Source organism: Lepidochelys olivacea (assembly GCF_965140295.1).
Source record: "Lepidochelys olivacea isolate rLepOli2 genome assembly, chromosome: 3".
In the NCBI taxonomy this organism is placed as follows: domain Eukaryota; kingdom Metazoa; phylum Chordata; order Testudines; family Cheloniidae; genus Lepidochelys; species Lepidochelys olivacea.
In genome coordinates, this window is record NC_140413.1 from 46283177 (window position 1) to 46309263 (window position 26087).

The 26087-nt window shown below is 41.4% G+C and overlaps 1 protein-coding gene across 2 annotated transcripts in view; it reads left to right on the plus strand.

Annotated features, from left to right (window-relative positions):
- The window catches only part of LOC311517976 (elongin-A-like), a 35394-nt gene extending 10549 nt beyond the window's left edge, over nucleotides 1-24845 (plus strand). The window contains exons 2-11 of one of the 2 annotated variants that reach the window (XM_084623339.1): nucleotides 247-303; nucleotides 3194-3306; nucleotides 9143-9860; nucleotides 11354-11453; nucleotides 12492-12656; nucleotides 13282-13379; nucleotides 15310-15490; nucleotides 16039-16162; nucleotides 20079-20212; nucleotides 24382-24845. In XM_084623339.1, coding sequence (XP_084479465.1) covers nucleotides 247-303; nucleotides 3194-3306; nucleotides 9143-9860; nucleotides 11354-11453; nucleotides 12492-12656; nucleotides 13282-13379; nucleotides 15310-15490; nucleotides 16039-16162; nucleotides 20079-20212; nucleotides 24382-24443 — 1752 coding nt within the window. In that variant the 3' untranslated portion in view covers nucleotides 24444-24845. Of the gene's footprint in view, nucleotides 1-246; nucleotides 304-3193; nucleotides 3307-9142; nucleotides 9861-11353; nucleotides 11454-12491; nucleotides 12657-13281; nucleotides 13380-15309; nucleotides 15491-16038; nucleotides 16163-20078; nucleotides 20213-20342; nucleotides 20499-24381 lie in introns of those variants that run through there. The other variant, XM_084623338.1, reaches the window with a different exon arrangement.
- Nucleotides 24846-26087: the final 1242 nt, after the last annotated feature.

Sequence of the window (26087 nt, forward strand, 5' to 3'; positions counted from 1 at the left end):
GAAGAGATTTAATCTGAAATTCTCTTCCATGTTCTCATATATACTTGGGAGCACAGGGCTGCTTTTATTTTTTCTGAGTTAGTATGTGCACTTCTAACCTAATAAACACACTGAGATTGCCAAGTATCAATTTAGAGGTTAGGATAGGAATTCTTCAATAGCATCTCTGTTACAAGGAGAGGGTAAGAATAATAGGAGAAAATTCATGAAATGTTACTTGTAGACTGACATAATGTTTTCTTCCAGATTATAAAAGCACTTAAGGGACTTCAGGATTTGGATATTTCACTGGACATTCTAGTGGTAAGTGAGAAATTGTGTGCTGAAAGCCTTCATCTATGAAGTTATCTGTGGCATCTTCAGTGATTTGTGACCATAGAAGCCAGGAAAGTTACTGCACCTTGCAATCCTGAATCCTAATCCCAAATCATTTTTAATATAAAAAGTTATATGGGACCATGGAGTCTTTTCCCAAAAACCACCCAGAGGCACTTTGCCTTGTCTAGCAAATATGGCAGCATGGCATATAGTGACAATATTAGGCTCTTCTACTGAGTATCCAGAGAACAGAATCCCGGGCTGGTTGGGTTTTCCTCCAAGTGCAGTGGCCTCTGTGCCAATATGATGGAGTAGGTTTGTGTGCTCACACAATTATATTTTATATTTACATGTGCTGGTGCTTTGATTCTGTACCTAAGATGAAACAAACATGACCACTTCATATTTTTAGATCCGTGATTATTCTTCCATTCCTCCAAGGAACACAAAATCCCTTTTTAATTGTGATTCTGCAGTTAGAACAAGCATCCTAGTAGTCACAGGTTAATGATGCTCTTGGTTCTGCTAGGATTTTATTTTTCACACCATCTCACATCCTATCAGATTTTCTGTGATAAGGAGTGTCAGTACATATATGGGAGACTTCCAAGGTATGCCTTTGCGTTATAGGGCATAGTTTAGGTATTTAAGTGGTGGCATTTTTCTTCCTTGCAGTCACTAGTAAACCAGTTCTCCATCTTGGTGTCGGAGTTCTGCATATCAAGGTCCTAACCACCTGTGGACTGTGAAGATGCCCTGATATTTTTCACGAAAGGAAATGTATTCTCTTAGGTATCCTGTCCAATTTCCAAATCTCCTCATGGCATCTTGCATGCCTAAATTCAGTTCTATGTGGATATAGTATTCTTCACTTTGTCTCATACCTGTGTGCAGTGTTGCTGCACTTCAGTACTGGATAAAGTAATCCCCTTCACGTAGTGATTAGATAATTTAAAATCAGAAAGCACTGTGGGATACTTATTTAACTGAAGTTCTCTGACATTGTTCATAATAATGTGACAGGCCATTTGGGATCCTTTAAGTGAAGTGGAAAAAGAGGGTGATAGTTACAATTAAGGATTCTATATAATTTTATTGTACTGTTATATCCTGAGATGTTTCAAACATTAATCCTAGGAAAAGCTAGAGCTTCTCTTGTATGAATTTCAAGCAAACTGGGAACTATCATACATGTAGGAAGCATTGCTGAAAAGTATTGGATGATGTCACTGAAGCCACTTCTGTGTTAAGTGAAATAATTTTTTTGAACAGCCAGATGGACAGCTGGTTGTGCAGGAAAAGCACATATAACTCTTATTTGCAGATGTCACAGGAATATCTTGTCACTTTAGCTGGAGAGAACTTAGTGTAGGACTTACTATGGTTGCTGGAGGGGCCTCAATGAGATTGATCAGGGCAAACCCCAAAGAATGGGGCAGCCAATCCCCCAAATTGGTGATTTATTCTAATAATTAGATTCACCAAGCCAGCAACAAAACAGCTTCTGCAATACCTTATGGGTTACCCAGAAGCCAAAATACAGCTCCTCTAAAGCAATCCAACCATGGGCTCCCACCCAGACAGCCAAGTTGAATATGGTAATTAGTTGCCTTGATGAGCATAAGGCAATTAATCATTCAAAGATCCACAGGTAGTTTACTACAAACTTCAGAGAGAAATAAAGATATTATTACACCACACATTTCATCTAATTGCTAATATTCCTTTTGGTCTCTGAATCAATAGACTATAGTAACATACAGGAATAGATGTGTATCATCTACCAGCTAATGAAATCACATTGTGAGGCTTCTAACAGATATAGGTAAACACAGACAAATACAATAAGTAATTACTTCTAATTATCTTACAAAAAAGACTTATGTTTCAAAGGAGTTAGTCTACTTACATGGCTTTGATAACAATCTACAAGAAATGGCCCTGTTTGCCATGTCAGTACTTCCCTAATATGTGCATAAAGGGTGATCTTTAGGTCACTTAGCCTGGTGGTTGTTTAACTCTTTCTGGCTCAGTGTCACAAGGACCATTTTAGTGTTTGTGTACATTTTAAAAAAGAGGGGGCTATGTAACCAAATATAAATAGATATGCTCTCATGATGAAAATTCGCCTGCAATGTTGTGTGGCCACAACCACAGGCTCTTCAGGACAAGGACAGTTTGTGTGGTGCCTAACACAGCGGTGTCCTGATCTATGGCTGGGGCCCCAAAGCACGACTGCAATATGAATAATAATTGTACTGAGTCCCAGAAAATGAACCTGAACAGTCTAGTTTTCAAGGGCCAGTCTGCCTGGGCAAAAAAGTGTAGGTTTTTTCAATTGAAATAGTTCAAATAGTTTAATTCTAGTAAAACTTCACACATACCTTAATGCCTGTGTGGATAAAGTCTGGCTACAACACAATCAGTTCAAATGATCTTAAAGGTGTTAAATTCTGTCTACGTCAGTATTAATAGCGGGGTGTCAATCAATCTAACCCAATCCTATTGAGAGAGATGCTTTTTGTGCCTGTGTAGACAGGGCTGACAAAAATGTTCAAGGTGAGTGAACTGCTAGAATTAGACCACTAAAGGATAAGAAGTAACTTAATTTCTCTGCTGAAGTTTCATAAAACTTAAATATAGGAAGATACTCGCATTACAAATACTCAGTATTTTGGGTTATAAACGTGTGGTTTTGCTTTGGCTCCCTTGGAATATTTGTTTCTGGTACAAAAATGATCTTTATGATCTGAGTGATCTGTCAAAGGATTTTTCCAACTACCAACTTATTGTTGTGTGAATTTAATTAGTTAGTAGAAAAAGTATATTTGGGATGTTGGTCATGTGTTTGTCCTCCTTGCACTGTCTCCAATAGGAAACTGGAGTAGGAAAAACAGTTAACAGTTTTAGGAAACATGCCACTGCTGGAAATATAGCTAAATCTCTGGTAAACCACTGGAAAAAACTTATTCCACCAGAAAATGAAAGGTAGGTGTGAGTCTAATTTTAATTTTGAGATAAATTGTTGTCCAATATAATATTTTTATCTGTTCAGACTGTTGTTTTTTTTATATAATGAAATTAGCATGATAAGATAAGACAGATAAGAGAAGTTCATATTTGGAAATAGAGTAGATGGAATGGAAGATTAGTTTGTGAATGCTATTTGGTAAAATATTGCCAAAACTTTCAACAGTATTGTTTGCAAATAATTATTTGACCAATTGTAGACAAACAGCCAGTCCTCAGCCCGTCCTCAGCCCATGGATTTGATGAAGGCTGGACTAATCCAGTGAATGGGTGTCATTGTCTAATTCTTTAGGGAAGTGGCAAGTACAGATCAGGAAGGGAGCTAATGTGGTGGTACTTGGTTAAATGTTGTTCCTTCCTCATCACACCTCCAGTCATTTGATTTCCTTTCCCTGACCATGCTACTTCCAAGAGAGGAAGAGGAGGAACCTCACAACTTCAAGCTTATTAACATGCATGAAATATTCCTCAAGAAGAACAAAAAAGTGGAGCATGTGTGAAGCATCTCAAGTTAGCTCCAAGTTAATGTATTTGAGGGCCATTCCTGATACTTGCTGGTTCTGACTTCAGTGGCATTTACTATAAACTGTGTTCTGAGTACTGTGGCATTGTAATGGTACCATGGCTTAGTTATATGAGGTTCCTATATAATTCTCCCTCTTTGTCTGACTTTTGATTCCCACTTGCATACAGAGCAAATGCATCAGAACGGCCATACTGGGTTAGACTTATGGTCCATCTCGCCCAGTATCCTGTCTTGCAACAATGGCCAGTGTCGATGATGCAAAGGGAATGAACAGAACAGGGCTATTATTGAGTGATCCATCCCCTGTGGTCCTATCCTAGCATCTAGCAGGGACACCCAGTGTATGGGGTTGCATCCCTGACCATCTTGGCTAATAGACACTGATGGACCTATCCTCCTTGAACTTACCTAGTTCTTTGTTGTGAAGGCCAAAACTGGATTCAGCATCTCCTGGCAACAAGTTCCACAAGTTGACTGTGTTGTGTTAATTAGTACTTTTTTTGTTTTAAACCTGCTGCCTATTAATTTCATTGGGTGCCCCCGGTTCTTGTGTTTACAGCTTCACCTAACACTTCCTTATTCACTTACTCCACACCAGTCATGATTTTATAGATCTCTATTTTATCCCCCCCTTAGTGGTCTCCCAAACTGAAATAGTCTTTTTTTTTAATTTCTCCTCATATGGAAGCTGTTCCATACCTCCTTTTTCCAAAGGCTCCCCAGTTCCTAATAAACCCCAAACCCTGCTCTCTACACCATTGTCTCATTCACACATTGAGACCCTGTAGCTCTGATTGCACATGGAATTGGAAACATTTCAGAGAATGCTACTATGGAGGTCCTTGACTTTAATCTCTTACCTAGCAGCCTAAATTTGGCCTCCAGGACCTCTCCTACCTTTTCCTATGTCACTGTACCTACATGTACCATGACCACCGGCCACTCCCCAGCACTGCTCATATGTAGGGCCCTACCCAATTCACAGCCATGAAAAATGTCAGACTGTGAAATCTGGTCTCCCTTGTGAAACCTGGCTATTGGGGGGGAGGTCACAGTATTGGCCACATCACCCACCTGTAAGGCTGACCCTGCCCCGCCCTCAAAAAGTGACAAGCTCTGTCGCCATAGCACTCTCACTTCTGCGCTGCTGTTGCCTTCAGAGCTGGACAGCCAGAGAGTGGTGGCTGCTGGCCAGGCACCCAGCTCTGAAGGCAGCACCACTGCCAGTAGCAATGCAGAAGTGAGGGTGTCATGGTGTGGGAGAGTGGTCACTTTTTTGGGGGAAGGGAAGGGGCCAGCCTTACAGCTGGGCTGCATGGGGCGCTGTGCCTCCTCCCCCCCCAGCCAGTCCAAGGCCCCTTTAACCTCCAAGCGCTCAGGAGGGGCAGGACTGAGGGTGCCCCAGGGCTGAGTCAGACCCACCTCTGGCAGTGGCGCAGAAGTAAGGGTGGCAATACCACACCATGCTACTCAGACATCTTGGGAGATCTGCAGCCTTTGCACCTGGCAGGCAATTCACCATGTGCTTCTCCTAGTCATCACAAACACAGCTATCTGTATTCCTTACGCTCAAATCTCCCCATTACTATTCCCTGTCTCTTCCTAATATCTGGGATTCCCTCCTCTGGAGAAATAGCCTCAGTGAAAGGCCTGACATCCGAGCATCCCAACTATGGGATCATTTCCCTCCATTCCAGTTTGATGTTTTCCTTTCCTGAGACTTTCATCTGCCTCAACAGCACAGAGGCTATCAGATTGGGAGTGGGACCACACTTTGTCCCCACTCTACAGTGTCACCACAAGTCTCATCGATGTACCTCTTGGTCTCCCTTAGCTCTTCCAGTTCAGCCACTCTGGTCTCAAGCCCTTACTCTCCAAAGAACTTATGTCTCTCTGAGAGACACTGAATGCACACACATGCTACCTGCTCATGCTGCGTTCAGTGCAATAAACTAGATAGCCCCCATTCTGCTGCTGAGCTTCGACCTGCACTCTTTTTACTCCTGCAGCTTTTTGGGGGGCGGTTGGGAGGAGGCTGGGTAGGATGTTGATTGGCCTAAATTTAGAGCAGTGGTCTCCAACCTTTTTACGTCCAAGATCACTTTTTTTAAATTTAAGGGCAACCAAGGATCTACCCTGCCCTTGCCCCTTCCCCAAAGCCCCACCTCCTCACTCCATTTCCCCTTCCTCTTTCCATCACTCTCTCCTACACCCTCACTTTACCAGGCTGGGGCAGGGAGTTGGGGTTCAGGAGGGGGTGCAGGCTCTGGGCGGGAGCTGAGGGGTTCGCAGGGTGGGAGGGGGCTCTGGGCTGAGCCTGGGGCAGGGGGTTGGGGATGCAGGAGGAGGCACAGGGTGCTGGCTCTGGGAGGGGGCTCAGGGCTGGTTTGGGATGCAGGAGGGGGTTCAGGGTGTGGCCTCCAGCAGTAAGCACTTACCGCTGGCGGCTCCCAATTGGTGGTGCAGTGTGGCTGCTGAGGTAGGCTCCCTGCCTACCCCGGCCCCATGCTGCTCCCGGAAGGGGCCAACATGCCCCTGCCGCTCCTGGTGGGGGGGGGGCTCCATGTGCTGCCCCTCTCTGTAAGCACTGCCCCCACAGCTCCCGTTGGATGCAGCTCCCCATTCCCGGCCAATGGGAGCTGCGGGGTCGGTGCTTGCACACAGGAGCAGTGTGCTTCCAGGAGCAGCATGGGACCAGCGCAGACAGTGAGCCTGTCTTAGCAGCAACCCTGCTGTGCTCAGACAGATCACAATCGACTGGCAGATCCTCTAGGATCAACCAGTTGATCGCAATCGACCAGTTGGTGACCACTGATTTGGATAATGTTTGGTGTATCTGGGTGTCACTCTCCCTCACAAAACTGTTTGCTGCTCTTGTTCACTAGCTCCTATGGTTTCTTAAGAGCTGCCTTTTTAAACCCTTGGTTTCCCTGAGTAGCCCTGCCCCCTGGTTAATGGTTAGTGGAGCCTAAAGGGATAGGGGATCAAAGCCTCATTAAGAAGCTCTCAGCCTTTCCTAACAGGCCTCTAGGCTCAGCACATGGGCCTGCCCCCCTGTTCACCCCCCCCAAACCAACCATTTTATATATATATATATATATATATAAATAAATAAAAATACATGCTACAGTCAAGCCGCAAGCACACAACAGACAACTCACCCAAAGGGTCACGTCACTCCTCCTTCACCTGGAAAGCTGCCTTGCAAAATTCGCATTTGCTGCTCCTGTTCACTAGCTCCACTGAATAGACATAATCTCCGTCTCCTTGATACAGCCACTGCTGCCCTCATCAGGCCAGATGTGTTTTAGGCCCTTTACAGTTCCTTACCTGATATTTTTGGGACAGAGAGAAGCTGATAGCTTGAGAGCTGAAGGTCCCAGTGGATTTGGGGTTAGGTAGGTCAGGTAGGGTAGGAGAGGTATTCTGTAATTTGTTCGTGGTTTGTTTTTGCTGTGGAAAAATCCATGGTACATTATTAGTTGAACTGTAAGTTTTACATCTTAAATTTCTATTGAATGTTTTTTTTAATATCACTAAACTGCCCAGAATCTGGGGTGAATTCAGTGTATATTGAAATAGGTAATAAATACTTGGCTGCTGTTCCTCTCTGGAAGGAAGCATGCTGGGGAAATGATTGTGTGGCTTGCTTATTCTCACTTTCTGGTGGCAGCAGTTGCTAGTTGGTTGGACCCTGTGCTAATGTGGAAGAGTTATAGCAGCACTAGGATTTCTGGTACATTTAACAAAGCATGCTGTTAAGGGAGATCTGCTGCTGTGGGAACAAGCAGAGAGGTGCTGCATCTGGCCATCTGCTGATAGCTGCTGCTCCTGGCATGCCAATCTGTAGGGGCTGAGAGATTGTGGGGTGCCTTCAGATAGGATTTACTCTAGCTGCTGAAGTGGCAAATAAAAGGAAGAAAAGCCTGATGTATCAAAGGTACTTAATAGATTGAAGGAAATATTTCATATCAAACACCTGACCCTGTAGGCCCTGTCACTAAAATGTGTTTGTACTCCTTTTCCAACAACCGTGCAGTTGTAAGCGCTAGTGTAAACACTGCTCAGACTGCTTTCATGCAGTCCTGTCTATATCGGTTGCCCCACTAATGGAAAACAGGTGTGCACAGTTTTCTAAAGCTGCATTTACTAAACTCTAAAGACACACACACACACACACCATTTTTCACACTTGTATTTTCTCAGAAGTCCCTTTTTTAGGAGCACTACCTGGATTTTGAAATTGAACTTGGCTGCTTTGTCAGTACTGGAACTAGTGTTTTTGCTTCAAGGGACATCAAGTGTTTCAAGTCCAACACTTGGATTTGTGAAAATTTTACATGGTAGAAAACCAAGGTATTAATTCTGTTGCCCTTTTTTGACCGAGCGACTAGTTAAAGTTTGGGGTCCTGGGGGATGTTCCTGCTAGAAGTAGAGATTGATGGAGTCTGGTATTTTCTTTGCAATCTTTTTTATTTAAAAGACACGTATGAAGTCCTGTGTCTCTGAATGCAGAAGGAACCAAAAACAAAAGGAGCAGTTTCTTAATTTACAGCTCCCAAGCCTCTTTAGCCAACACCAGAGCCAAAAGTGCGTGCACTAGCTTTGTTCGGAGTTGTCAGTGTTTGCTTAAAGAAAAGGAGGACTTGTGGCACCTTAGAGACTAACGCATTTATTTGAGCATAAGCTTTCGTGAGCTACAGCTCACTTCTTTGGATGCAGCTCATGAAAGCTTATGCTCAAATAAATGTGTTAGTCTCTAAGGTGCCACAAGTCCTCCTTTTCTTTTTGTGGATACAGACTAACATGGCTGCTACTCTGAAACCAGTGTTTGCTTAGAGGCTCCTGCTTGGCTTTCTTGGCTAACCTCTCTCTCCCCCTCCCTGACTGCCTCACTTGTCTTTTCTCCTTTTGTGTGATCTCCCTTCTCACTCACACATACCCTACCCAAAACAATACTCAGCCGAAAGCTCTGGGCACGTTCACACCTCTTTTTGTTTTAGGTGGGGGGCTTATACTTACAGTTAACCTCCTGCTGAGATTGACAGATGTGAAGTCAACTCATAACAAAGTTTCATTCAGCTCATAACAATACAAATGTCTTCATTACTTTTCTAGAAGACTTTTAAACAACTCAAACATTGAAGCATGTTGCATGTGACTTTAAAACTTTCCCTTTTACTAATAACATTGGTAAAAGGTCTGAAGGTCACTCTTGGTAACTGAGCATTAAATTGGAGTCTGTTTTGGTTCTGTCTTGTATTTCAGTGACCGCAAGGGGAAAAAACAGAACACAGACAAGAGGAACGAACAAGACAAGACAAAAACATCAATTTGTAAGGAGAATAAGCACTCTGGCAAGACAAAAACATCTGAACCAGCCTTAGAAGATTGTAAAAGATCTCCCACATCTGATAAATGGAAGAAGGAGTATAGTTTTACAGAGAATAAGCAAAGAAATAAAGATACAGAGTCTTATAAAGGGCATGAAAGCAAAATACATAGCTCCAGTAGTTCTAAAAATACGTCCCAAAGCATCAATCCTGAAAACACAAAAAGTGACTGCAAAGAAACAACCTCTGCTGCCAGCAAAAAACCTTCAGAAAAGCACCATTCTCCTAGAGCCAACAAAAAAGATCTATTTCCAACAAAAGGGTCTTGTAAGGATCTCTCCAAACAGAGAAACTCTGAGGACCCAGGAAAATTAAAACAAACACTTAGTATGGAAAGCAAACTAAAGTTGCCCAGTGATGAGGACTTTGAGCCCCCTGTTATGTCTTTTGAATCCTATCTTAATTATGATCAATTTTCAAATAAAAGAAAGAGGAAGACTTGCGCTACAAGTGAACAGTCAAAAAACGTCAAGGGCTGCGAACAGAAAAACTGCTCGTTATCGCAGAAAAATTCCATATCCCCTGTCATGAAAGAGAGCGAGGAAGAACCACCCAAATCAGAAGATGATCAGTCAGAAAGTCCCACTAAAAAGGTAAACTATTTAGTCAAGCTAACATGAAATAAAGTGCTAATTTAATAGTTAATATATTAACAAATTTATTTTGCAGTTTAATTCCATATGTTTTAACTCAAACCTTAGATTGCGTGGCTTTGACATATCAGCCACACACTGAAGTGGTTACTAATAATTGGGAATCATTTTTGACCCAGAGAAATAGGACTGTAGTTTGTTTCTTGGATCAAATAATGAGTAAAAGTTTAAATCTTTAAGATTGCAAAGTCAAGTGCCAAAATAATAAAACTGCAGATTTGAGATTACCCTTGAAACCTTAATTGTGCCTCCTTGTGTATATGGATTATGATAGTCTTTAATGATGAGATTATACTGTTCTTCCCCAGGACTCTGCCTTATTTAGGCCCTGACTCAGGAAAGTGTTGTTGATGAAATCCCTTAAAGATGTGCTTAATTTTAAGAACATGAAGTCCCTTTGGATTCCATAGGATTGAAACACACGGTTGAAGTGCTTTTCTGAGTAGGGATGCACTTTGTGTTTCCTTGAATCAGGGCCTTATGGACAGGATAGTTGGTTAAGTAATGAGGTAGCTGTACAGTAATTTTTCCTCAATGTGTGGTAGCTCCATACCTTACTTAATGCACAATATCAAGAACCGACACCAAATAAGTGTACAACTCCTCATAGGCTTTCTTATGGCACTCATCCTAAATATCTGATTCTCATCATTAAAACAATTTATCTTCACAACACTTGAGTGGGAGTAGAAGACTTTTAGAGATGGGGGTATGAGTCTTAGGGAGACTAAGCCCAAAATTTGCAGAAAGTCTTGAGTGATAAGTTATATGCCCAATCACTGAAGATACCCAGGGCCTAACTTTTTAAAAAAGAGTATCGCCATATAACATATGCAGCTCCCATTGTCTTCACGTGCAGTAGTACGTACTTGGCACTTTAGAAAACTCAGGAGCCTGATGCCTCAAGTTGGGCAGGAACACGCAATTAGTGGCCATCTGTGAAAACTTTTGACTAATTGACTTACCCAGTAAAATGCAGGAAGTCCATGGCAGAGGCAGGTGTAAGGTCCCTTTCCCTGCCTCCCCAGGATAGTATTCAACTGTCCTCTAACCATACAACCATCTCTTCTCTTTTTGCAGTCCCCTCATTCACTATCCACCTTGCAACTTCTCCAATGATTTGGACCAGCATCCTATTGATGAAAGCCTCATTTACTACACCCTTGTGATTCATTTCTAAGCCCACCTTGTGCACAGATTGTAGCAAGGGACCTGTGACCTATTGGGTTTTTGTATGTAATATAGTGTTGGTGATGAGTGAATGGATAAAGTGAAAAGTAATTCATAGTTATGGTGAAGTAATGTTTAGTGTAAGAAAGCAACAAGTCCAGTTACCCTTTTGGTTTTGCTTTAATATTTGATGTATTTGAAGAATTCTTTATCTTCAGTAAGAATTAGGGATATTGTAACAGTGTTTCCTTGAATGCATGTAGGCCAAGACAGCATCACTCCAAGAGCTACTTAATACTCCACTGCCTAAATTTCTGCCAGAGATATCCTTATTTTCTCCCCCATATTCTACAGAGTTCAAAGGTAAGTAATATGCAAGACTGTTACAGATGAGACTAAAATGAGCTCAGTTAGCAAAGCAGTCCTGGTGAGTGTGGGCTGTATTGCACCCTCACAAAGAACATGCCAGTGTTTTGTACTAGTGCAGCACTTCATCTTCTGCACTGGCTCCCACATAGGGGATCCAATAGACTCTAAAGGGAGAATGTAGCATACAGGAGCCAATTCCCCAGTTCCACCCACTTCGACAAGGCCTTCAACGCTTGTGGAATTCAAACCGTACAGAGATGGCGGGGAGGGTCTTCCATGGGGTGGAAGAAGCTGTTGAGGGGAGGGAGCATGCCACATTGATCCAATGTACTTTCAGGCACACTGGCTTTTTTTTCTCAATTTATTCATTGTTCTCTTGTGCACCTCCTAGTAGGGGAGAATCTAGCACTCTGTATTATTAACCAGGCTTGTTTGGATAAAACAAATACTGAAACTTGCAGATGTGACAACCTTATAATAACTGACAGACATGCTACTCCTTGAATGTGGAGCATGATATGATCTGAGAACGTGCAGGTGGATGCTATGTGGGCTTCCCTGCACAGTTCTACTGATAAACTGCATTCTGGCCTTGAAATATCCGTGCTGTTACAACTCTTGGCTTCTTTAGTTTAACTACTAATTTTACCAAACCATCATACAATTTTTTGTAAATTAGACGAATGTTTACGAGAACTAAATCACCAGAGTGTTTTGACTTGGGGTATAAGTCAGCATTTGAACTCTGGCTTCTATGGGTAAAAGGCATTTAAACTCATTGCCTCAGCTGAAACTGAATCTACACTTTTGCTCCACGTACAATGTCCATAAGTCCTGAATAGATGTAATAGAACTTTATATTGCAATAAAAACGAACTGCATGTTTTTTCTACCAGCCATGTTTCTCAATTAGCTAATTATATGCCTTTAGGAAACTAGATCGCTTTGAACATCCTTAAAGAACTGCAATATGAATCTGAGTATATAGGTAAAATGCTTTTTTGAGATTTATTTTGTTTGTAATTTCTGTAGCACCAGTTGCAGAAGTACCCCAGCAGAGCAGTGATACAAATCAATTCACAGGACGGAGATTGAACTCTAAAATGCAGGTTTACTCTGGCTCTAAAACAGTCTATCTTTCAAAGATGCTAACCCTGTATGAACAGTGCATCCGCATACTTCAAAATAACATTGATTGTAAGTACTTTAATATGGGTTTCAGCAGGCTGAGTGGCATTATAGTGCTAGGCTTTCAATAGTGTAAGACCATATTTTTTGTGATTGAAGAATTAAGTTTCTTATGAAGTTCCAACTTTACATTATGATGTCTGATGCCATGGCAATAGAAACCTCATGAAACAAAAGCCAAAAAAGCCCTCTTGCTTTTTTCTGTCTAGATGCTATTAGTCTCATGTTTAATCTGAGGTAAACCTGTATTTGGTATAAATTGGGGATGAACTGTCAAGAAAATACTTGGTATGTACATTCACTCCTTGCATCTAATTGGCATGTGAGTATTCTGAGCTTTGGTGTGTGTCTGGGTGAGAAAATGCATCCAGACGAGCGGGGGGAGAGAGAGAGAGAGAGAGAGAATGGGTAGAGATGGTGGAATGGGTAGACAAGGATGCCTACTATGTTTTCTCAGACTACCATTTTAATAATCAGTACAGAACAGCTCATCTACGAGTTTAGGTTGTCCAGACTTCAGAACATATATTCTGCTGGTATATATTAAAATAATCCTATATCTTTTGTTGGGTAAGTGGTGAATCTTATTGGGCACATATAGGTGGGATACTTAAAATATTGTTTTGCTTTGTAGCACTACATGAAGTAGGAGGAGTGCCCTTTGAAATTCTTGAGCCCGTGCTAACACGTTGTACACCAGAGCAGTTGTTTCGTATAGAGGAGTGCAATCCGGTAAAGCCTGTCTTGTTCAATGCCTTAACCTATTTCATGACTGCTTCTGCTCAAAATCGAATTAACTTTCATTAAATCAAACTACAAAGTAGAAATTGTGAAGTATCACCCCCCCCCCCCAACCCAGTGGCTAGTTCACAAACTGATCAGACCCTCTATATAGTAGGACTTTTTGTCTACAGTTTTTAGGAGTTAAACTCTGTAAAGAATATTTATTAGCATCTAGAAGCGTGGTACATGCTTTACATAATGTGTGCTTGGACAGGTCCCTGCATCAAAACATTTGTAATCCAAATTGACAACACACAAAGGGCTGGAAGAAGGGGTGAATATTTTTGAAAGGCAAAACATAACTTACTACAGTCACCCTCCCTGTCTTCTGCCTTGACCTTTTACTTTTTAATTCTAATATGTGTAGAGTTCTATTAACTTCAGTTTTATCCCCCATCACTAATTATCTTTGTCCTTGCCTACAATATTCTACTTTTTTCCTAGTAAAGTTAGCCCCTTACTGATTAAACTCCTTCATCGCTCCATTGAGCAGACCATAGCCTCAAACTGTTTTACTCCCACTGGACAAATGTCCCCTCTACACCAAGGGAAAATTAAAAAGGGCATTGGCAATGTTAACATGAAAGGGCTCAAAACAAAACTTCAGATGAAACTTGGTACCTGTTGAGGTCCAGGGGACAAGAATGGGCTCTTAGCTTGAAATTTAAAATTAAATGAACGACCACCGTTTGTTTCTGGGATAGTTTTAATATAGTTTTTATTATATTTTCATTTTCCCAGCTCCTGCTTTAACTCCTGGTTGAAGGCAGGGACTGGGGTCTGTTTATACTACTGTGACAGACCAAGCAGAAGGGGATCTGACAGATTAGGACACTGCACTAGATAGTTGCCTCTTCCCACACAGCTCCACATCGCTACAGAGACAGTTCTGGGAGCTGAGAGGAGGGGGAACTAGACTCCTACACTGACCTGTTTGGAGTGAGTTGGGGAGGTTATTAGCTGGAGAAGCCATTGGTAGTAAAAGGGAATGAGGATGCAAGCAGCCTGCTTTTATTACTCTTAGCTTGGAACCATGCAGGGAATAAAGGTTCTTTCCCTGGCTTCCTTATAGCTGTTAAGAGAATCTGTACAGTCTACCCTAATCACCCATCACTGTGATTTCTTAGTCCTACTGTCATTATCGTGCCTCCTGGCTTCTTCACTGTATGTCCAGGATCTGAAGTACCAGGGGAGTTACTAGTGGTGAATCAGGGAAGCCAGCATAGGACACACATTTACTTCTGCCCCTAAAATAAAAAAAGGAAGGAGACAGAACCAATTTGAAATAGCTGGAACACATGAGAGTATTTGAATCATCTATGTATTCCCAAGAGAAAAATAGTTAAGGCTGCAGAATGAAGCACACAAATCAGGAAATGTCAAAGCTAAATTTGCTGCAATAACCTCAACTCTTCCCTCTTCTACATATGTGTATGGTGAAAGGGCTTCAATTACATGATACTATTTCTGAACTGGATTTGTGGATACTTAGTACTCTTGGAAAATCAGGCCATGCTTCTTTAGGTGCCTAGATTTAGGCACTCAAGTTTGAAAATTTTGACTAACCGTCTTTGTCTACAGTATAAAGAAACCTAATCTAATCTTTGACCAATGGATACATTAGATGTTGCTGAATGTGGCTTGTTAGGCTTCTGAATGTTATGGCACATGGTGGGAAGAGATGTTTACTAGAGTTCCTTTGGCTTGCTCCTCAGTCTTGAAACGGAGGATAACATTTTCAAAAGTGCCTAGGTGACTTAGGATCCTAAACTATCATTAAACATCTATAGGAGTTAGGTGCCTAAGTCCCATAGGTGCTCTTGAAAATTTTACCATAAGTCTTTAAGTGTTGTTAAATACCTTTTTGCTTCAAACCAAGACATTTATAGAAGAGTCTGATCATTTGTGGAAGAAACACTGCCAAAAGGATTTTAAAAACGAGCATCTCCTGGAATATGAGTCATGGCGTGAAATGTACGTGCGGCTCTTCAGTCAGAGAGAAGAAAAACTAAAGACCCTCACGAAAAACATTATTTCAGCTCAGTCTGAGAAACCTAAAGGTAAGTAAAGTCTACAGGTAACTTTTCCTTGAATACCACCCCCCCTTCCCAATTTTCTAATTTTCAGAAATGCAATGTGTGGGATTTAGTGACTTTTATTTTAATTGCACTGAATGTTAATAAAAGCTCATCTCCGGGAGAGGTGATTGCTATTCCTTTGCGTTCAAATGCTTTTAAAGATTACACACAAGATTCATTCATGTAACTGATTCATGCTTTAGACCATGTCTGATCTTGATGGTTTAGAGCTTGGGAGCCAAGGCTGTCTGTTTCCTGTATTGTATGGGCCATCACTAGAGCCATCCCAGACACTGTCTCTGTGAAGAAAGGTGTGCACGTTCTGTAATATTACTTTGTCCTTGTTCAGTGGGTACCTTGATGTAAAGTTTTGTAAACCTTTCACTGTTTTCTTATATTTAACATTTTTCATTAAATGTTGGAAATCACATTGCCACACAATCGTTATCTTAATGTTTTTTTCTTGTCTTGGAAAGAGTCAAGTTTGATATTTAACTTTAAAAACACCCTTCCCCTTGTTTCTATGTTAGGGCGACAGGTTAAACTGGCTTACATACACAGTGTGGCAAAACCACCCAGAAATGTTCGGCGGCAGCAAGAGATCTATGGGACAGCTGGACCTATTATTCAGCTGCATCCTGTTGAAAAGGGCAAGTAAGTACGCTGTTGCTGCACCGTGATTTGATATTGGATGACTTCATGCTGGTCATGTCAGTAAATGAATGTTACCAGCAAAACCTTTGTATGAAAGAATGCAACTAAACTGTAACTATTGCTTGGGGGGTGTGTGGTTTTTTTTGTTTAGTATTTCAACTACAGGAAATATAAACTTATATTTTAGGAATTGTGTCTGCAGTGTGCCCCAACTTCATCCCTTTCCCTCAAACTCCAGTGCTGAGGTCACCCTTCCTCTAGCTGGAGAGTGGGTCTGTTCTTTGCAGATCACATTGGTGTTACCTGATATTCTGTATAGAGTCCAAACTTCCTTTTATGTTATGACCCTACATAATAATCATAAGTGATCTCCTGTTATAAATCTAACTCAGCTGGCAGCTCTGTTTTATGCTGGACCACAGCAGATGTTGATGCCCTTGACTACAGGTTGCTGTTTTGGTAGCTAAGGGAATGTCTGGAACTACCAATCAGTAGGGGTGGACTGTTTTCATCACTGAAGGAGTGGAAACATAGGATCCTTCAAAGATGATTTTCTGCAACTCTACGTTTTGCTCCATGGGCCTTATATTTCGGTTTCTGACCTGGATGAATGACTAATACTGTTGTCAGATGGATGTCAATATGACAATAGCTCAATTTTCCCCAATTAAATGTTCTTTATGTATTATTGCATTATATTTATAAGAAACCAGGGTTTTTGTCAATAGAAACATAAGAACGGCCATACTGGATCAGACAATCATCCATCTTGCCCAGTATCCTGTCCTCCAACAGTGGCCAATGCCAGGTACTTCAGAGGGAATGAACAGAACGGGCAATCAAATGATCCTATTCCTAGCTTCTAGCAATCAGGGACACTCAGAGCATGAGTTTGCATCTCTGACCATCTTAGCTAATAGACATAGATGGACCTATTCTCCAGGAATTTGTCTAATTCTTTTCTGAACCTTGTTATAGTGTTGGCTTTCACAACATCCCTTAGCAACAAATTCCACAGGTTGACTGTGCCTAGTGTGAGGAAGTACTTCTTTATGTTTGGTTTTTAAACTTGCTGCCTATTAATTTCATTGGGTGACCCATGGTGGTTGTGTTATGTGAAGGAGTAAATAACACTTACTTTCTCTACACCAGTCACGATTTAATAGACCTCTAACATATCCCCTCTTAATCATCTCTTTTCCAAACTGAAAAATCCCAGTCCTTTTAATCTCTCCTCTGATAGAAGCTGTTTCATACCCCTGATGATTTTTGTTGCCCTTCTCTGTAATTTTTTCATTTTTAATATCTCTTTTTTTGATGGGGTGACCAAAACTGCAGGCAGTATTCAAAGTGACGTACCATTGATTTATATAGAGGCAATATATTTTTCTGTCCATCATTTTTCTAATGGTTTCAAATATTAACTTTTATTGACTCCTGCTGCACATTGAGCAGATATTTTCAGAGAACTATCTGCAATGACTCCAAGATCTTTAAGTGTTAACAGCTAATTTAGACCCCATCATTTTATATGTATAGTGGGGATTATATTTTCCAATGTGCATTACTTTGCATTTATCAACATGGCAGATGAAATTCAATTTTGTTGCCCAGTCACCCAGTTTTGTGAGATCCCTTTATAGCTCTTCACACTCTGCTTTGGACTGAACTATCTTGAATAGTTCTTGTATCGGCAAATTTTGCCACCTCACTGTTTACCCCTTTCTCCAGATCACTTATCAACATGTTCAACAGTACTGGTCCCAATAGAGACTCCTGGGGGACATCACTATTTACCTCTCTCCATTCTGAAAACTGACCATTTATTCCTACCCTTTGTTTTCTCTTTTAACCAGTTACTGATTCATTAGAGGCCCTTCCCTCTTATCCCATGACTGCTTAGTTTGCTTAAAAGCTTTTGGGGAGGGACCTTGTCTGAAAAAACAAGTACACTAGATCCACTAGGCCAACCTAATCCCCATGTTTGACTCCCCACTCAGAGAATTCTAATGGATTAATGAGGCATGTTTTCCCTTTACAAAAGCCATAATTGACTCTTCCCCAACATATCCTATATTAATCTGTGTGATAATTCTGTTCTTTCCTATAGTTTCAATCAATTTGCCGAGTACTGAAGTCAGGCTTACTGGCCTGTAATTGCAAGGACTACCTCTGGAACTGTTTTTAAAAATTGGCGTCATGTTAGCTGTCCTCCAGTCATCTGGTACAGAAGCTGATTAACGTGATAGGTTAGATACCAGTTAGTAGTTCTGCAATTTCACAATTTAATTCCTTCAGAACTCTTGGGTGAATACCATCTGGTCCTAGTGACTTATTACAGTTACATGTATCAGTTTGTTCCAAAACCACCTCTATTGATACCTCAATCTGGGACAGTTCCTCAGATTTGTCACCTAAAAAGAATGGTCAGGTGTGGTAATCCCCCTCACATCCTCTGTAGTGAAGACTAATCCAAAGAATTCATTTAGCTTACCTGCAGTTGCCTTATCTTCCTTGAGTGTTCCTTCAAAATCTTGATTATCCAGTTGCCCCATTGATTGTTTGGCAGGCTTCCTGCTTCTGATGTACTTAAACAAATTTCAGTTAATTTTTGGGTCTTTGGCTAGTTGTTCTGCAAATGCTTTTTTTGGTCCTGTGTAATTATACTTTGATTTTCCAGAGTTTATACTCCTTGCTCTTTTCCTCAGTAGGATTTAAATTCCAATTTTTAAAGGATGCCTTTTTGCCTATAACCACTTCTTTGACTTTAATGATGGAAGTACATTTTTGGTCCTCTGTTTTATAATTTGGGATGTACGTTTAATTTTGAGCCTCTATTATGGCTTTTTTTTTTAAGTTTCTCTGTGGCTTGCAGGCATTTCACAATGGTGCCTGTACATTTTTAATGTCATTTAACTAGTTTCCTCATTTTTGTGTAGTTCCCCTTTCTGAAGTTGAATGCTATTGCAGTGAGCTTATTAGGTGTTCCATCTCTCCCCCCCCCCCCCCACTCCGCTCTGCCCTGATGTTAAATTGTGGTTGCTATTACGAAGCGGTTTAGCTATATTCACTTTTTGGACTAGATCCTGTGCTGCACTTAGGACTAAATCAAGAATTGCCTCTCCTCTTGTGTGTTCCAGGACTAACTAATTGCTCCAAGAAGCAGTCATTTATGGTGTCAAACTTCTATTTGCTTGTGACGTGTACCCAGTGAATATGGGGATAGTTGAAATCCCTCATTATTATTGAGTTTTCTATTTTTATATCCTTTCTAGCAACATATTGGTTTCAGCCTAAAAATAAGCATCTGTTCTGTAGGTTGTCTAACATTTGAAACTGATTAAAGTTGGTGCTGGTAAGAAAGTGGCACTAAAGGGAAAGCTTTCATTTAGCATTGTGGACTGACCTTTGTAGTGCATAGGGTTACTTGTGTACAGTTGCTTTTAACTAAGTACCTGCAAAAAACCAAATTAAAAAAACTGTAAGAATGATAAATTGAAGCACTAGTTCTAAAGGACTTAATGACCAGCCATAAGTGATTCTGTTCCTAAATATCTTTGCACAGTCTGACATAAACTGTGGTCATTGAAGTGTGATTGGTTTTACCTGTATTTACCATTAACTCTGAGTGGAAAATAAATGTGGGTGAAAGAATGAAGTACTGATGAAACACATTCCTGTTAAAATATGGTTCTTATAATCCCTTGAAGACAAGGTAGGTCAGATTATTGCAAACAATATGATCTGACTTTTTTTTCTGAAAATTCTGTTTCATAATCTTAAGGTGTTTGTGTTTGTGGTGTTTGTGTTGTTTAAACAGGTTAGTATTAATGACTTAAATCCCATGAGGTTTTTAAGCTGAACTCTTCTTCTCTTCTCTCCCCCTCCCCCTCCCCATTTTGGTTATTTTTAATAGAACAAAGAATCCAGAAAGCAGAGACCGAAATAACACCTCACCAAGCCAAAACGCAACCACTAGCAATGTAACAAATGGAAGCTCCAGCACTTACTCAAGTGGAGTAAGTCAGGATATAAAAAAAACTGTCAAAAGTAAGTAGTTGCAGAATAATTCCTTTACTATTTGGCTGATAATATCGTTAATTGTATTACTTTTAAAGTCACTTTGAGTTTGTTGAGTATTATACAACTATAATCCTAACTAAAATGTTTTTCTTTGAAGAAATTGCACCAATGATGAGAAAATCTTTGAAAGCATTCAAGAATAGAGTTGGACCACGATAAAACAGGATCTTGCATATCTGATTTAAACTTATGTTAACACTTGCATATTCTACGCTATGTCTATGTAATATAAATTAGTGAATTGTGAATATAACCTGCATTCAGTTAAAATAGTCTCTTCAATGAAATAAAGTGGCAGAATGCACACAGTGGTTTGTGATTTTAGAATAAAATCTAAATCCTTTATTCCCCTATCCCCAACCCCCTGCTCATTCCTTTGTATCCATGAACCAATTAGCAAAAGTGAATGGAAATAAGGCAACTTCACAGGAGTCTAATAGTATCAACAATCTGTAGCCAAGGAAGTTCGTGCCGATTTCATAAATGACCTTTGTAGATTATGAAGACTTGTATATGAACTTCATTATTTTTCGTCAGTGACTGATGCAGAACTTAAAATATTTATCCCCTTTTTCTATTTGTTTAAAATAAAAACTTAAGTAGACCAAATTCCATTATAGTCTCGAATGCTGCACAGTAAAATCTTTTGGTAGCTTCTAAACATCTCTGGAAAATGTGCAAGGTTAGACTTGCATGAAATATAGAGATAGTAAATGGGTAACTCAGAGGAAATGATTAGTGCTGCTCCTTGCCCCAAAAAGTACTATTAAAAATAACTTGCATTTTGATGTTGCATGGACAGATGAAGAGTGTCCCAGCTATGGCTGGTAGAACACTTTCTATCAAAAGTATTCTTGGGGAAAAAAGGGATTTTCTAATTTTTTTTTGTGTGAAATGTGTCTGCTTTTTCTGTGTAAAATTGCAACTTTCCAGTTTTGGGATAACCGCTTTAGTTTTCATCTGGACCTGTGTGTCATGAAAAATAATAGGAATTAGTTCCATTGTAATACTGCCCTTTAAACACACAAAGGACCTACAGCAAGAGCAGAGAACTAGAAGACACTATATTCCCTGAGCGTGTACCATTTGTTAGGGATGGTGCTTGGGGAGCTGGCAGGAATTCTGGCAACCCCAACAGCCTCAGCATGGGGAGTGAAGTGTCTGGAGTTGGAGCTGTCATGAGACTTGCTACTTTAAACCCAAGAAAAACATCTAGTTGAAAGATGTGTTGGTTTCTGCTGGGGTCTATGGTTTGAAGTTGGAGGAGCAAAGCTAGTGCAAGTATCAATAGAAGTGCAGCAATGGTAGCATGGGTGCCAGCAGCAGAGGCAGAGCTTATTTGTGCCAAGTACGTACCCACCAGTTTCAGGTGGGTTTATATTCAGCATGGCTAAGCCAGTGCTGTCCGTGAGAGCTAGGGTACGTCTATACTACTCAGTGGGCAGTGATCGATCCAGCGAGAGTCGATAAATCGACTCCTGAGCACTCTCCCGTTGACAGTGGAGCGGCAGCAGTCAACTCACCGCAGTGAAGACACCGCGGTGAGTAGGTCTAAGTATGTCGACTTCAGCTACGTAATTCACTACACCCCCCCTAGTGTAGACCAGGCCTTAGTGTGGGTATGTGCATGTGAGCAGAGGAAATCATACCCCTAGCTCATAGTGCAGACATAATCTATTTCTAAACCAGTTTCTAATCCATTACAGAACTCTACATGTCAATTTATAGCCACTCAATTTCCATATTTCCTCCCTGGAGGCTAATCACTCAAAAGCTTTCTGAAACTGAGTGAATTAAATGAACCAATTCTCCTTTATTGACACTTTGACATGGTCGGACATAATTAATGAGGCGTGTTTTTTTGCCTTGTTTTTTTTGTTAGCAGAAACTATGCTGGTAAAATTCTAAAACATCCAGATAATCATGACAACAGAATTCCAATAGTAAATAACATTTAAATCAGGGTCAATCATGATTTAAATTGTTTTTTTTAAATTTCTTTATGTAGATTTTTTTCAATTAGATTTTTATTTATATGTTGCTAGTTCTTCACTTATCCGATTTTGCACTCTGCTAAAGTGAATGTTTTGGACTTCTTTCTTTACTGTCCTAATCGTTGGTAAATTTAAGATTTTTTTTTAACCTTAAGAAGCTTCACACTTAATGCTCATGTATGATAAGTCCATGACCTCATTAACATCCTTACTGTGAGACAACATAAATTCAAGCACAAAATTGATAAGCAAATAGGCCTATAATATAGTTGCAACCAACACCACCTTCCAATATGTTGAACGACCAAGTAAAGAAAAGTTGAAATTCTTTGACCAGGTAAACTGAGATTTGACCAAACCTCCCTTACGGTTTTGCAGTTTGAAGTCCATGAGACTTGTGCTCCTAACTCACGTAGGTGCTTCGGAAAATGTGACCTCTATGTGCCTTATCTCCCAGCCTGTGGCAGCAGTAGACTTAAGCCTTGTCTACGCTACAGAGTTTTGTTAACAAAAGGCTGCTTTTCCTGACAAAACATTGGAGGTGTACACACTACAATGCTGCTTTTAGTGGCAAAACTCTCCTGTTTTGGATAACAAAATAATTCTCTATTCTCTCCCCCCCCCCCCTTTGAAAAGAGGCATAGAGCTTTTTTGCGGCAAAGTTATATCGATGAAGTGTCAGTGTAGACACCACATTGGTTTTGTCACTATAAATGGCTTCCAGGAGGTGTCCCACAATCCCCATGCTGACCACTCTGGTCAGCAGTTGAATTCTGCTGCCAGGTAAACAAGAATTTGCCTCTCCCCCCTTTAAAGGCCCTGGAATTTTTGAAATTCCACTTCTTGTTTGCTCGGTATGGAGAGCTCATATATCATCTTCCCAGGTGACTGTGGTGGCTCCATGCGGCAAATGCTTTTCCACTTCTGCGAAGCTGTTGGATCTGCTGAGTATATGGGGGGAGGAGGCTGTCCCGACCCAGCTTCACTCCACCTAGGAACTTTGATACCTGTATGCAGACTTCTCGTGGCTCATGTGATAAGGGCTACGAATGGGACACTGTGCAGTGCCAAGCAAAGATAAAGGGGCTGAGGCAGGCATACCAGAAGGCAAGGGGGGGTAAACTGTCACTCCAGTGCTGCTCCCAAGAGCTGTCGCTTCTATAAGGAGCTGGATGCCATCTTTGGCAGCAACCCCATCTCCACTGCCAAGAGCCCCATGGATGCTTTGGTGGGGCTGGAGGCAACGGACTGTGGACCTAACACCCAGGACAAAGTCGTGGATGAGGAGGTAGAGTTGGACTATGTGGAGCCCATGGCAGGGTTATCTGGTGGTGTGACAAGTCAGGAACTTTCCCTCACTCCAGAGGTGTCTAGCCAGTCCCAGCAGTCCCTGTCTGGCGAGCAAGGAGAGGAGATTCCTGGTAAGTGATCTTTTTGAGTTACTGCTGCTCTGTTAAATGACATTCAACTTTAAGTTTGCTTTGTATACTGAACAAGTGGGTGAAGGGATAGAAATGTGCAATACTAGCTGTGTTTGAGTGTGCTCCAAATTCCCCATTGCAGCTAAGCAGTCCGGCAGAACATTGTGTTGCACGCCAAGATTTAATGGGAATTCTCTTTGAGCTTTCTGGAAACTTTCCTGGAGGTACTTGCCAATCCTGAGCTGAAGGTTCCTTGACACAGTTGCTTTGTTCCTTCCCCCATTTTAGGAAACTTTCCCATGCTACTGGGCAATCACTTGTTCTGTGCACTGCTTTGGTCCCTGACAAACAGCATAGGACCAGGTCTGAAGCCACATGTGTGCAGTAGATGCACTCTTGCATTGTTATGAACTCTCAGGAATGAGATCTGCTTCAGGGACACCCCTACTCCCCCACCTGTGGAAACTGGTGGCAGAATTTACTATATTGTCCCTAGTAGCTTGCACCGATCGCCTTGAAACATCAGCAACACTTTTTTTTTCCCCAGCTTGAACACCCTCCACCCACCTGGGCAAAACTCACCATGCTTAGGGTGTTCACTGAGATGTGTGATTGGCAAGAGTCAGTTGGAAAGTGACTGGTGTGTTGTAAGAGGAGTATTTTACTGTAATGATTCAATGCTGTGCGTGTACTAACAATCATGCTTCTGTGTATTCTGCAGATGTGGCCTTCAGGGGAACCCCCTACACATGGGAAGAGTGCTTCTGCCCGATAAGGAAGTGACCAAAGTGTAGCAAGGAGGACATGTTCCAAGAGGTGCTGCAATCCTCTGAGGAAGAACAAAGAATGCAGGGAGTGGAGAGAAATGGAAGGCGGGACCGAGTCAGGAGCTCATTCAAAAGGCCCAGGAGCAGATAAGTCATGGATGCTTAAGTCCTTAATCAAGCTACAGTCAGAACAGATGCATGCTCATCCCCACCCACACAGATACAGAACTGTTTTCCAATGTCCTCCCCAAACTCCTCCCACATATTCCTGTCAACTTTCTGGAACATCTTGCTATCCCGCTCACTCCACCCCTTCAGACCCCTTCCAAAATGAAAGTTGGATTTATGCACAGCTATGAGAGCCTTCAATGCTCTGCACTGCTGCCTCCCTTCCCACCAAGTCTTTAGTGTGTGTTCATTGCTGTTTAATAAAAGCAAACTCTCTGAAAGATAAACACTCTATTTATGTCCTACACATAGTAAAACACATACATGCAGTTTAATCATTTGCCTACTGCAATTCCTGCTCAGGAATCATCACAACTGTTAGTCAAACAAACAAAACTCCAATTAATGAAGCGTGGCAGATTTCTGTATACAAGCACACATTACTGGTGTGTGTTCGTGTTCTCTCTCTCTCTCTCTCTCTCAAAATGTTCCCTCAAAGCCTCCCTGGTTCGAATTGTGCCCCTCTAATGGGCCTGGCATCAGGTTGCTCAAAATCAGCAGCCAGGTAATCTGCCTCCGCACTCCACTTCCTGGGCTAACTTTTCAACCTTAGCCTCACAAAGATTATGGAGCATGCAGCAGGTAGCTGACCATTGGAATGTTTCCCGCACTTAGATATAACCTACCATAAAGGCAGAACCAGCATGCTTGTAATCTGGCAAAGGCACATTCCATGGTCATTCTGCACCTACTCAGCTTATCATTGAAATGCTCCTTGCTCTTCTCCAGGTTTTCCCATGTAAGGCTTCATGGGAAGTAAGAGGTACACTGAGTTTCTCAGGATCACTATGGGTATTTCAACATCTCCCACTGGAATCTTTTGGTCTGGAAAGAGAGTCTCTGCTTGCAGCTTTCCGTACAGACTAGTGTTCCTGAAGATGCAGGCGTCATGCACCTTCTCAGACAACCCTGCACTGATGTCAGTGAAATGCCCTCCTTGATGAACAAGCACCTACAATACCATAGAGAAGTACCCCTTTCTATTGACATATTCTGTTGCAAGATGGTCTGGGTCCAGAATTGTGTGTCATCTAGTGCCTCGCTACAGTTTGGGAATCCCATTGCAAAGCCATGCACTGTTTTATGCATGTTGCCAAGAGTAATGGTCCTTTGTAGCAATATGTAATTAATGGCCCTGCACACTTTTGTGTTAATGCTGATTCAATAGTAGACTTCCCCACTCCAACCTGATTCGTGACTGAGCAGTAGCAGTATGGAGTTGCCAGCTTCCACACTGAAATCACCATGTGCTTCTACACTGAGAGGGTTGCTTTCATTTGGGTGTCCTTGAGCCACAGGGCTGAGGCAGGCTCCACGTGCAGTTCCAGGAAGGTGGCTTTCCATATCTGAAAGTTCTGTAGCCACTGCTCATCATCCCAGACCTGCATAACGATGAGATCCCACCACTCAGTGTTTGTTTTTGCAAGCCCAA